General features: G+C 42.4%; 1 protein-coding gene across 5 annotated transcripts in view; it reads right to left on the bottom strand.

Annotated features, from left to right (window-relative positions):
• Ubp1 (upstream binding protein 1) overlaps positions 1–14,005 on the bottom strand; it is a 49,967-nt gene that overhangs the window by 3,977 nt on the left and 31,985 nt on the right. For 4 of the 5 annotated variants that reach the window (XM_052723078.1, XM_052723072.1, XM_052723094.1 and 1 more), the window contains 6 exons: positions 8,844–8,947; positions 6,908–6,962; positions 6,566–6,659; positions 3,732–3,822; positions 2,888–3,006; positions 450–592 (listed from right to left, as the gene is read on the bottom strand). In XM_052723078.1, the coding sequence (XP_052579038.1) occupies positions 450–592; positions 2,888–3,006; positions 3,732–3,822; positions 6,566–6,659; positions 6,908–6,962; positions 8,844–8,947 (606 nt within the window). Of the gene's footprint in view, positions 1–449; positions 593–2,887; positions 3,007–3,449; positions 3,565–3,731; positions 3,823–6,565; positions 6,660–6,907; positions 6,963–8,843; positions 8,948–14,005 lie in introns of those variants that run through there. The other variant, XM_052723104.1, reaches the window with a different exon arrangement.

The raw sequence follows: 14,005 nt of genomic DNA, 5'->3' as shown, positions 1-14,005 counted from the left end.
ACTGAGGAGAATGCTGTGCCAGGTCCTATGGATACTGACTTAAAGATTATGCAGACTGTTTCCCTGTTATTTCTGCCTGTCAGTGAACACAGCTTGAGCAGGGGGCAGGCTGTATTTGTAATATTACGTGTTTTAAAAATGCTGCTCTTCCAATAATGTGTAAAATATATCTAATGCCTCACCTCCCAGGAAGGACAGAAGCCTGTCACTAACCTTAGAGCCCCAAAAAGTATTTCAAAAAGGTTAGGGAAGCTCAGTCTGCTTTCCCCGACTATCCCTTCTCTACTAAGATGCTCTAACTCTTGGTTATAAACTCCTACACATTTTGATCCCAGCTCTTTAAAAATGACTAAGACTTGCAAAAGAAGTCAGCAGCATTTGTTATAGTTCCAACAATGTAGACCAGTACCACTGGGACAGGAAGAGTGACTACTGCCTGCTTGATTTACCTGGTCACTAACAAGAATGTGGATACCAGTGGGGCCCTGTCTGTAAACCTGGTTAATTTGGTGGAAAGGAATATTAAACACCAGGGCAAGTTTTCGAGCAACTTCTGAGGCAACCATTTCTTCCAAGTAGATTGCATGATAAACTGAAAAAAAAAGAAAAATAGCACTTTAACAATAATGTTTGATCTGATCTATGCTTGACCTATACAGTCACCCTTTTCAAAGTGCCAAAGTAATAAAATGCAAACTAGAAATAGGGACAAGGTAACATTTCTTTGACCTCTTAAGATCTCGACCCACTTATTTGAAGTAAAGAACACATTATTTATGGTCATGTATAATAAATACTAATCCTGTACTATACGATGTGACTTTATATTTTTTTTGCAACAAAGTCTCATATATTAAGGGTTAAAAAAAAAAGAGCATCAGCTGGGGATGGTGGTACACTCCTTTAATCCCAGTGCTTGGGAGGCAGGTGGATCTCTTGAGTTAAGGCCAGACTGGTCTACAGAGTGCGTTCCAGACAGCCAAGGCTACACAGGGAAACCTTGTCTAGGGGGGTAAACAAAAAGAGCATTAGGGATCAGGGTAATGAAACTTACAATGGATTGGGGCAAAGGATGAAAAAATTGTGCATGAGCTAAGATGTCATTGTGTTGTAGACACAATGGGAGGTGCCTGCTGTACAAATTATGTCACAAGCAAGCTGTTTTTTTTTTTTAAAAAACAACGTGTTTCTAATAATGCATAAAAAGAACTCTAAAAGGAGTTTGAACCAGTAATTCTCCAACTGAGGATTTAAGAGCACCAATTCCCTGTGTCACCTCCTATATATACACCCAATCAAAAGAAATGGAGACAACACCACATGAGAGGTAAGGATACAGACAACGAAGTCTGCTTCTGTTTTAGGGAAAGTCCCAGCCTCAGTTCAACATCCACGTTTCTGTTATTTATGTCCATGACTTAAACTCAGCAGTGTGAGTGTCACTCAAGAGGTTATTGCTCAACCACTGACTCAAGCCAGACATGGATCTGCAATAGGGGAACTGAAAAGTTGGCTTCCCAAATGAGCAACTATGTGTACAGGAATGTTCACTAATTACGCACTTGGAAAAGCTTTGGATTAAAACTCAAAACTAAAGGTAACTCTGAAGGATTACCATCTCAATGACTGGGGACCAGTTCCTGCCCTCTGGCTCTTTTAATTAAGTGGAAGCAACTTTCTGTTTATGGGAACAGGGTCAAAGTCATTGTTCACATGCTGTGACGGCAGAGTTCAGTGCAGAAAAGCCCCTGTGGTTGAAGTTCACTAAATGTGAATGGTCAAGGATAAAGGTGTCCAGTGTCTCCACCTATCCCTCATCCCTGCCAGCACTCATCTCTGAGGACACGTATTCCGTAACACTATACTCTGGCAAACATGGGATGATGTGTACGATGAAGTGACACAGGAGGGCTCCTTTAAGAATTTGTGTCCGCCATCTTAAAAGTCACAGCTCATACCTGGAGTTAAAGGACATAAATGGAAAGGCCCAGAGTTGTGATTTACAACTCTTCCAATTATTTAAAGAAATCCAAGCCACGAAGTATTTTTCAGAGCTCTACCCACAATCAGGGTAAGTAACTGCCTCTCTGAATTCCATAATACATGTTTCTCTGAAGCTGAGTGTCACCTTCATTCTGTTCAGAATGTGAGAATAGGGAACATTACTACCACCGTACAAGTGAGAGGAAGGTGTGGTGATGCACATCTGTAATCCCAGTACTTTGGAGGATGAGGCAGGGGAATGGCAGCTATGAGGTCAGCTTAGACTACTTAGTAAGACGTTGTCTAGCCTCTCCCTTTCCCAAAATTTTTATATTCAAAGGAGGGAGGAAAGAGACAGGAGAGGCCAGACTTCTTCATATTGTCCAACTGAGATAAATCTGCAGGACAAGAAGCCCTCTTCACTCACAAGGTAAGCGATGCAACTGTGCTAACTAAACCTGACCAAAGACACAGCACCCACCTTCCGACCTGCATGGAACACAATGGAAGCTCACCCCAGATGGGTCTACACTGGAGGAAGACTGCTAAATAGACTCCCTTTTGCTCATGTGTGATAAGGCCCTCTCTCCCCATCTAGTCAGTGAAATGGGGGAAGAAAGAGAAACCTTCTTGTTTCCCCAGCAAGCTGGCAATGTTACATTTATTTGGAGAGGTCTCAACATGTTCAAGTTATTGTATTGCTTCCTGGTATTTCATGCATAGAGCTATATAAAAAAGAGATCTACAGCATGCACAGCGGAGACCTAAGGAAGGTTCTAGTTTCTTCCTTCCCCAAGGACATAGCCCTACAGCTGCCTCTGTCAACTCTGTAGTGGGACCTCTACCAGTTCATTTCTGACAGTCTTAGGAAGGACAGGAGACCTCAAGTGCCCTCAATACCCACCGCAGGGTGTCCCACTGCCATTCTCGCCTCCACTGCCGGCAGCTTGTGGCTGCTCTTGCAGCACAGTGCTATTCGGCTGCTCCTGGCAGACATAGATGGTTAAGCGGGGTCTAACTGACCTGTAAATCAGAAGATGCCATCAATGAGACTAGGAGAGGAAGTGGCCTCAGCACATGTACAATCAACAACTACAGGAATCTAAGGTCTATTTTTCCTTATGAGAACTTTACAGTGTTTTTTCATTATGCAAGATAATTTTCTAATAAAAATATAAAACCACACACCTCACAACAACTACCACAGGTCCAGACTCTAAACCATTGAGATGGTCTGTCAGATGCTGGTAAATTTAAGTTTCAAGATTGATTAAGCAATCTGCAATGAGTAAGGCTCGAGTTACTAAACTCTCACCACACAGTCTAGAGACAGGAATGGCAGGCAGTAGGTCTCAAAGCCAGCACAGCCACAGTTCGAGCATTCTAATCGACAGTTACAAGTTCACATTTAATAACTGCTTAACAATAATCATGACCTTGAAAACCATAGATTCTGTAGAGCTCACCTAAATTAGAAGTTTTGTTTTCTTGGCAACAAACCCAGTCGTCTTCAAGAAATCAGTCCTGCCCATGTGCATTGCTACCAGTCTTAGTCTACCTCTGCCCTCATCAGTGCCTGCCCTGAAGGTGTACACAAAACAGTCTTCTCGTGAGCACGATGTTGCCGATACTCGGTGGCGCACACAGGCACACGCCAACCTAGCGTGGAAACACATTCTGCCCACCAAATCCCCCACGCAGAGAAAGGTCCATTCTCATTTCTCGCAGAACAGTCTATAGTATTTTACCTTGACTTTAGGGAATTATAGAGCCGAATTCCATCGGCTGCACCACAAATCTGAACTAAATCCTCCTTTGTCAGCTTTAATAAGTCGGCACCTGGAAAACAGCAGAGAGATCCTCAAATAAGCAGGGGATGGATACAGCAGGTGCTTCATGGGGCTCTGTCTTCATATGGTTCTGTCCTTTTAAGCAGCATCAGGTGTCCTGAATTACACACACCCACAAGTAACACACATCTGTCCTTCTGAGCAACAACGTGCTAAGGTAACAAGGTGTCAAAAGGCCCATGTGCTCTCAATACAATACTCCCATACTGCCTTTCTTTCCTTGTTGCTGGGCTGTGACTACCCATGTTTCTGACCCCCCCCCCCCCCCCCCCCCCCCCCCCCCCGCAATCTTTCCATTTATTTATTTATTTAGTTAGTTAGTTAGTTTTTTCGGGACAGGGTTTCTCTGTGTAGCTTTGCGCCTTTCCTGGGTCTCGCTCTGTAGACCAGGCGGGCTTCGAACTCACAGAGATCCGCCTGCCTCTGCCTCCCGAGTGCTGGGATTAAAGGCGTGCGCCATCACTGCCTGGCTCTCTTTTTTTTTTTTTAAAGTAAGTGGAATCATAGCATCTGGAGAACTTGCCCAAAGCCACCAGTGAGTGGTAAGCAAAGTGGAGACCAGGTCTCATTACACAATTTAAGTTACGACACTCTGTTACAGCTCCATCTCCACAGCTAATTCTAATAGGAACGCAAGCCTAGCAGAGAATCACTCTGTTCTTTAAGATCTCCTCCATAAGTCCTTGGCCTTTAAAGCAAGAAAAGGCCAGTGTGTGTAAGGGAGACATGGATACAAGACTGCACAAGCACTGGGCAACAGCTAAGTTGGAGTGGTGAAAGGAAGTCCTTCACATGCCTTCCATACTTTTTATTATATCTACTCCCATATGTAACAAGATAACGGGGTTGTCTTTATGTTCATAGGCTCAAAAGGGTGAGCCTGATGGAGTCCTAGTTTGTAAAGAGAATCAAAACCAGAGATCCTAACGCCCATGCCGTGAGTCATTATGGAGTCACTCTTGGAATGAATTAGCAGAGAAAGAGGTTCTCTCATCTACTGGAGTCATTACACACAGCTCTGAGGCAGGGCTCCCAGTTGTGACAACTGTAACCCAAGAAGAGAAAGGGACAGATGGTGTATCACAGTTCTTTCTGACATGTGACTGACTGTAAGAGATCTCATTGTCCTCTCCATTCTCTAAGTGCTGTGGCTCAGGTGATGTGCCAAAGGGCAGCTCTGCATGAGCCAAAGGAAGCCCCCAGGTTAAGGAAAAAGCAGAATGCCAAGCCCTGTGATCACTGTACACAAGGACAAAATCTTACAGCTCCACAGAACACACGTGGGTTCGCATAACGGGCAGGCTCCAGCTGTCAGAGGAGGTTCTATGGGCTGTGCTTTCCATCCGCTTGTCCTATAAAGGTTCATGAAATCCCTCTCCCCTCATCTTGAATTCTGTGATTCACACATTAAAGGCTCTATTTAATCATATAAATATGTGGATCACAGCTAGCAAATTACTTCCATGTGGCATTTTAACTTTAGTGTCCAAGAGCTACACAAGGAGTAACTCCTCAAAGCACAGACAATACAATAAATGACATAATAGAAACCCACTGTTTGTTTCCTTCAGCTGGGTATGTGCATACATGTCTGTCCTCTTAAAACTGTTTCAGTGGCCCCCCACACACGCAAAAGGAATGCTAGCTGCTGCATCTCTGTGGCCCAGCATTTCTCAGAATGTTTGGCCAGGACACATTAGCAAATGTACTATGGGGAAAGGCACAAGGGCCACACACATTTTGAAGACTGCCCCTGCCTCCTGCATGCTCTCCAAACAACCATACTACCTGGGGCAATGCTGCTTGACACCTAAAGTCCCACTAGAGCATTCCTTTAGTTTCCTGTGCAGAAAAAGAGTAGGCTGTCTATGACACCCACACTTGAGCAAAAGCACACAAATGAGATACTGCTCTATGTGAAAAGGCTAAAACCACAGAATACAGGGCAGCCTTGTAGGATCTGAGATCATAAGGCCAAGGAAGAAAAGGCCAGATTCAAAGGGCCATATCCTGTAGGCTTCTATTTATTTAACATTCTTAGCATGACCAAGTCATAGGCAGGACAGTTCAGTGTGTGTGGGAAAGGTGTGTGTGGATAGGGGGAAGAATGATCTTACAAAGATGCAGCAGGACAGAGAGAGCACCTGGGCAGACGGACACCTACTTCTGTATCTATCTGCAGTGGTGGCTGCACAGATCTACACTCACAGCACAGTTGCCAGATCTACACACCCAGGATGGTGCTGACTTCTGGTTGTAATACTATAATTTTGTGAGACACTGAGTGAATGGAATGCGTGTTGGATCATCTTCAAACTGTCTTTATAGTTTATCATAAAAAAAATATTATCTCAAAGTAAGTTAGAATTGGGGCTGGGGAGATGGCTCACCAGTTAAGACCACAGTTCAGGTCCTAACACTCATGTTGGGGAACTCACAACCACTAACTCCAGCTTCAGGGTTCTGATACTTCTGGCTTCTATGGGCACCCACACTCACATGCATATACCTAGACACAGGCACACACATACACACATAATTTTAAAGTATTACAAATAAATAGAATGAAAGTATCACATAAAACTGTCTTGAGTGGACTGGAACAATGTTAATTTCCTTGTTTGGAAGGAATTTAACAGGGAGTCACAACCGAGGAAAACCGGGGGACAAATTCTTAGTTAATAAAACCACAAAAACACACAAATAAAATATTGTCATGCACCCACACATACCTGAAAAATTAGAGAACAGTCTTGTGTAGGAAGAGAACCTGTTTTTGAGCAGCCACTGCTGTGTTTCCTGGGTTGTAGCTGAAGGCTGGATTTGCTATTAATGAAGAAAAAAAAAGTGAGCATAGACAAAACCATTCAAGCTTAAAAACAAAAACCAAAACCCAAACTAAAACAAACCCCAAGTCACTGGCATGTCATGAAGAATGTTTAAAAGCAAAACTCAAAGGGCCTTAAGTCTGAAGAGAGAACACAGCTGATGACTGAGCAACCCACACAACTTGGTCAGAGTGTTTAAAGTGCAGGACCTTAGCAGTATTGAACACTTCCAAGGAAGATACTTACTTCCCCAGACACCTGTGCAACTCCATCTCCCTGGTGATTTGGGGATGAAGAATTGCTGGAGAAAGGAAAAGGAACAGTTTTTAACTTTTTTTTTTAAGTCAAGAAGCGAAAGGTTAGTGCACAGGTCATTTGAAATAGGACAACACTGTGGAGAGAGCTGTTTAAGCTTGCAGAGGCTGCACACAGTAGGGCGAGCACAGAGGACTTGACAAGACTGACAGCAGCATTGTGTGTGGTGGGCACTCTGTGGAGTGTGCCCTTGAGTTCTTATATGGGTGCCAGGAAAATGAGGAAGGTATGCATTCATTTGAGTTAGGAAAATACGGGAAATTAAGTAAGATACGGCTAAAGTAACTGTAGAACACTAATAAAATAGGCTCTAAGAAACAGTGATCCTAACTAAATAGACAGCTCTGTCTTTAATTAATATAGCCACCCATGAGAAATGAGGAAATGAAACAAACACCTGTTACCATTCTTGTGAGTGAGTCTAAGGTATAAAGAAAACTGCAAATAATTTCAGAGAACAGGCACCTTGCCCATTCCTGAGCAGGGTTCCTTTCTCAGCACCAGCTCTCCACTGCCTATACCTTACATTATTCTCGAGTCACCAGAACTTAAGCCCCTTCCAACAGGAACTTGTCTGGTCATCTAAATATCTTAGCCCCTGGGACCATGTTGGGAACACAGTGGGCTCTCAGGAAACATCTTGAAAACTAAGGTATACGATTCAAAGCTCATCTCTCAGATCACAGCAATTTGTTAACACACCCAGACAGGAAACAGAAGAGACTTGTGTGCCACACATTGGCTCTCTGGTCTCCCTTGTCCATGATAATTTTTCTACTTGGTTTTGTTGTTGTTCTTTTGTTTTAACAGACAGGGTTTCTTGGTACAGCCCTAGCTGTCCTGGAACTCACTCTGTAGACCAGGCTGGCCTCGAACTCAGAGATCTGCCTGCCTCTGCCTCTCGAGTACTGGGATTAAAGGTGTGTACCACCACACCTGGTATGAATTTTTCTACTTGTAGACAAAACTGCTGTATGAAAACAGGCTCCTGGCTAGTTTTCCCATCTCTACAGAGAAAAAGAAGGATTTTGTAGTTTTTCTTACCAGACCCTGTTAACAAGACTAGAGCATTTAAAGAGAACTTTGCCCTGCTCTCTCAAGCTTTTATAATTTTTCTGCTCCATAAGAAACTTCCTAAAAGCAGGAAGTTCTGAACTACTGTCCTCCAGCAAGGCTGCAGGAGCTGAAGGCTTATAGAAGCCTCAGGCCTATACAGCTCCCACTCAGAGCTCCCTGGACCCTCAACTGCCAGGTAACACATTCAACAAAATCCAGAGGTCCTGATTCGAAAGCCACAAGTCTTAAGAAAACCCAAAGTCCTTTAATATTAAATACTCAACTAAAACTACACTAGCTGAGAGGGTATGAAACAGTGCAAAAAAAAAAAAAATAACCTATGTCATGTGGTTAACTTAAAGCCCACTGTGCTTTGTAATTAATGTAATCTTAACATATTCATATCAGAGCCTCACATCAACCACTCACCGTGTCCTTAACTGTGTATCCCGTTAGTGATTTCTTAAATCTCTCAAAGACAATTCCCTGGCTCTTAAAATCTTAAAAACTCCTCTCCCTCTCTGTTCAGATAGGGTCTTGTTATACAGCCCTCAAGCTGGCCTCAAACTCAAAATCTTCCTGTTTCCATCTCTGGAGAAAATGCCCCTCCAACCCTTTCTGCAGTTTCTGTTGCTATCAAAGTGAGACACAGGACGAGATGCACAGAGACTGTCAGGTGAAGACTCATATGACCTAAATACAGGCTGTTTCCCACCACCCAACACACAGACACACATTAATGAGGCCGCATGGATGGGGACTTGCAGGAGCAACGGTTAAGTGCAAGCACACGGCCACACAAACCAGATACCTGTCTGGGATACTGCACGTGCTCTGCTGTGAGGAGGTGAATGTGGGCGCTGGGGAAGGGCTGTTATTCACATAGGCTGTGGGAGTGTCAGGCCACGGAGAACACTAAGGATAGAAACAGAAATGAGTTAACAACATGCTTCTTAAATGTGTGGAAGAAGCACTTGTGTAATCTGGTCTCTAACTGACCCAATGCAAAATTATAAAGCACAAGATACCTGGTGCCTATTAGACATGTATCAAATTCATCCTGTGCAGCTAAAGACATTTAGCTTAAAGATAATCTGAGTGATGATAGCAGCAAAATATATAGACACTTTAAATATATTTGTTTTCTAAAAGCGCGCGCACACACACACACACACACACACACACACACACACACACAACGTCTTCCAGCATCTTCTGTCAGGTGCTCCAACAAACATATCTCAAGGTTTAAAAACAACAGACAAGGGATTCACAAGCAACATCTGACATCACACAGTGACCTGGGTGTGGCTAGGTCCTGTTTATTGCTTGTATGCTTGCCCAGGAAGCAGCCTCATCAGTACCTACTTGTTACTTTGATATAAATAAGATTTAATGAACAGGCTAGCACGCAACACACCAAATGTGTGTGTAGGCTGCCAGGTGTGTGTGTTTTCTGAAAGGGATATGGTGAACTGAGTATCTCTTAACCTTAGGCAAAATTTTGACAAGAGACAGAGCAAAGATACAGAAACACACTATTACAGTTAGCAAAACTAAATAAGCCAAGGTCCAGAGCATGCTGAGCAGGCTACAAGTAGAAACCTTCCCTCCTGAGCTTCACAGATGTCCACCTAACAGCTGGAATTCTTTCTACAACTGCTCTGTTGAGGATGTCAGTACCTTTATAATCAGCCAGCTCCCATTTGAGAAAAGAAAGGCATGGCATCTAACTTCAGCACTAAGGTTTAAGACTCTCTAGAGCCAAACAAATGACAGTAGAATAGCCACTTCTAATGACTAAAAGTTTTTCTGTTGTTACTCAGGAGGGCCTATGGTTACCTGACAGATACTAAATCATCTACAAAGATCACTGGTATATCTGTAGAAGATTCAAAAGGAATGCCGAATCTTGAATGATAATGACAAATCGAAACAAAATTTCTCATGCCTATTTTAAAAAAATCTAAGCTGGGCATGGTGGCACACACCTATAATCTTAGCTGGGGATGTTCCAGGCCAGCCTAGTCTCAAAAAAATAAGGAAAAAAAAAATCTAAAAATTATGTCTGCTCTCTTTATTCAAGATGCATTTACAAAGATATTCTATTTTTATATTTATCAGCTGTTCTTCAAAATTTGTATAACTGACTCTCAGGTGGTGGTGGTGCATGCCTTTAATCCCAACTCTTGGGAGGCAGAGGCAGGCTGATCTAAGTTCCAGGCTAGCCTGATCTACAGAGTGAGTTCTAGGACAGCCAGGTCTACAGAAAAACCTGCCTTGAAAAACCCAAAACAACAAACAAAATGAATAACTGTTTTAATAAACTGGCCCTAATGAGTTTTTCTTTTTAAAATTACATTATGTATGTATGTATGTATGTATGTATGTATGTATGTATGTGTGTGTCTATATGCGTGCACACCTGCCATGGCATGCATGTGGAGGTCAGAGGACATTTTGGGGAGTCTGTTTTCTCCTTTCACAACTTGAGTCTTGGAGATCAAACTTAGGTTGCTGGGCTTGGCAGAATACACACCAATTATTAATTTCCTACCCACACTTAATCTATAGTTGTAAGAAATTTTAAAAATTAAATTTCAAGCCAGGCACGGTAGCACATGTCTAACATCAAGCTCGGGAGGTGGTGGCAAAGAGATCAGAAGTTTAAGGCCAACATCAGCTACATGAGACCCTAACTCAAAAACAAAAGTAAAAACAACAAAACTCTGTCTTCCCCATTCATAAAAATCTATTGTATCCAGGCGTGGTGGCTCATGCCTGCACTACAGAATTCAAGAGACTGAGTAAGGAAGATGGCCATGAGTTCAAGGCCAGCTTGGGCTACAGAGTTAGACTCAAAAATTCAGAAGCTATGTTGTAAAGAGCTGGGGTTACTGGGATGGAGAGATGGCTCAGTGGTTAAGAGAACTTGTTTTTCCAGGACTTAGATTTGGTTCTCAGCACCCATACAGCTTACAACTATCTGTAACTCAGTTCTAGAGGGTCCAACACCCTCTTCTGACCTCCTAGGCACTGCACACATAAGGTGCACAGACATGCATGACATAAAATAAAAATAAATCTTTAAAAAAATTGAGGTTATCATGAAAAGACTCCCATGCATAAGGGTACAGTCACATTAAGGTACCACTTAAAAGGAACAGAATACAAAGGTAAGACCAAGAGAGAAGATGGGAGTAAAACTCAGCACTAAACCAAAGAAATTTGAAATGTCTGTGACACTTGGATTCTGCAGGCTACTTCCTCCATATTAATAACAGTTTTGAGTTTTAACCTTTTTTTTGGGTTGTTGTTGGTTTTTTGTTTGTTTTTGTGAGACAGGGCTTCTCTGTGTAGCCCTGGCTGTCCTCAAACTCACAGAGATAAGTTTTAAAATTTAAGAATTATAAATACAAACATACATCATGCCATGAAATGCTTCCTTTGCAACTGCTCAAATTTACAATGAAACTTTTGGATGCCAGTTTGAAAATAATCAAGGGAAAAATCATCTTGTTCAAATTCTTCTTAGCAAAGTGTTAAGATCACTAATGTGAAGCACAGAGTTTGAACGGAGGTCTCTCTAGGCAAAGCCCATCTATGTCTTAGCAGCTACCAGACACAGGCATAAACAGGGAAAGAAAATAAATCCCCAGCATTCCTCACATCTGACCAATTATGGACCCCTCAAAAAAAAAAAAAAAAAGTCATTGCTGACACTGGTCCAAGACCACCACCTTTCAAAGCAGAAATTGGCCTGACTGGTCAGCTCTACTCATGACCTTACTACAGAATACACTCCACACGAAAACACCTATTGCTTTAAGAGCAGGGCCTTTTTCATCTTACTGAGTATCGTTTTCTCCTCAGTTTACATAACGTGAAGTGCCCATGCCTGTGCCATGCTCATACAAATCTAACCAAGGGAGTATGGACTGTCACTCCACTACATGCAAGAGCTTCATGTTACATCGCCCTTCTCCTAATAAAAAATATTACAATACAACCAAACATACACATCTAAATAACTCTTTTTTTTTAAAAGATTTATTTATTTATTATGTATACAATATTCCTCCTGCATGTTGCCTGCAGGCCAGAAGAGGGCGCCAGATCTCATTATCGATGGTTGTGAGCCACCATGTGGTTGCTGGGAATTGAACTCAGGACCTCTGGAAGAGCAGTCAGTGCTCTTAACCTCTGAGCCACTTCACCAGCCCCTAAATAACTCTTAATAATCAAAGCAAAGCCGGGCGGTGGTGGCGCACGCCTTTAATCCCAGCACTCGGGAGGCAGAGCCAGGCGGATCTCTGTGAGTTCGAGGCCAGCCTGGGCTACCAAGTGAGTTCCAGGAGAGGCGCAAAGCTACACAGAGAAACCCTGTCTCGAAAAAACCAAAAAAAAAAAAAAAAAAAATAATCAAAGCAAGACCTCCCCAAATTTACCTTGATAATTACTGCCAGTTCTTTGAGAAAATAGAGCTATCCCAAAATTTAAAGTTGGCGTGGCACAGTGGAGACGGCACGTTTACTCACCATACGCTCATCTATTTCACATTTATAAATTTAGATGCCTTTACTACCACAAGAGGAGTTTTTAATCTAGGGTTTGATTGCTTTGTAGGACTGGAGAGCAAACTCAGGATTGTATGTGTGCTGGGCAAGCATTGTACCACTAATGGGTACCCACAGCTCAAGGTGCTGCTAAAAGCAAGCTGTAGTACAGTGCCGATGTTCCTGAAGGCTCGGCCAATGGTCTGGACCTGTGCAGTTCTGGATTCAGTGTACTGCAATGTAGAACTTCCCCACCCAGGTTAAAGAATGAGGATCCACTGTCAGCAGCAAACTGTGGCAGCCCAGGAGTGAGTCAAAGATCAACAGACACACAAAGGGTTTGTTAGGCATCATCCCCTGGGAACTAATTCAGTGTGGGACCCTGTCATCCAGCACCTTTTGATTTTATCAAGACTTCTGGATATACATCCCTTTAACTGAAAGCCCAAAACTGCAAGAAAGGTTGTCCCCATCCCCTTTACAGACGTTTGAAGAGATACACGAAGTGCTGCAGCTACGTTCTTGGTTAAGGGATTCATGATCTGGACCCTGCATTTTGAAAACAGGTTTCCAGACTGCGGTCTAACCAACTGGAGAAGCATCATACCCAAACCAAATGCAGCCAGGGTGGCAGGCGACACAATTAAGAAGATGTGAAATCCCAGGCATGAACTGCTGACGTTTTGCATATTTTAGACTTAAGAAGCGTTAAGAATTTACTACTGACTTACTCATTTTTGGATTGGCTCTGGGCTAAAACAGATTTACCTATCAATCACACCAGAACCAACTTCTTTAAATTAGCTAAATGGTTTATAAGGTAAGTGACTTAAGCTCCCAAGATCCCCTCAAAAAAATTTACTAAGAACATTTGTAGGTTTTCAGAAGAATTAGGAGTTGATAAAACATAAAACTAGAGAGCACACATTTGGGGAAAAGAGCATTCAGTGGCTCTGTCTCTGATTTAAACCAAAACAGCCCAGTTACAGAAAATGTAAAGAATCAGGCTTGGTGGCTCACACCTGCAATCCTAGTACTCAGGAGGCTGAGGCAGGAGGACTGCCATGAGTTCAAAGTCAACCTGAGCAACATGGTGAGTTCTAGGGGCAAGTGTCTAAAAAAAATAAATAAATAAAAGAATAAATGAATGAATAAATAAAAAGAAAATGCAGCATGTGCTCCCAGTGCCCTGGGATGCAAGCATGCATAAAGAAGCATTTAAATGTTGCTTTAAAACGGAAATAATGTTTCTGTTATAGTCCTTGTGACATTGACCTTCAAAGTCCACAATTAATCACAGATAATTGTAAAAGTGAAAATCCATTTTTGGGACTCTAATAATACAAACAGTGCAATAATGAACAGAGTACTTAAAACGGTTATTTTAAAAAATTCTTTCACATTTCTACTCATATTT

Source organism: Peromyscus californicus, unplaced genomic scaffold (genome assembly GCF_007827085.1).
Source record: "Peromyscus californicus insignis strain IS unplaced genomic scaffold, ASM782708v3 Scaffold_11__1_contigs__length_118956290, whole genome shotgun sequence".
Classification (NCBI taxonomy): domain Eukaryota; kingdom Metazoa; phylum Chordata; class Mammalia; order Rodentia; family Cricetidae; genus Peromyscus; species Peromyscus californicus.
The sequence above is the reverse complement of the archived record's forward strand: the minus strand, read 5'-3'. Positions and strand labels throughout refer to the sequence as shown.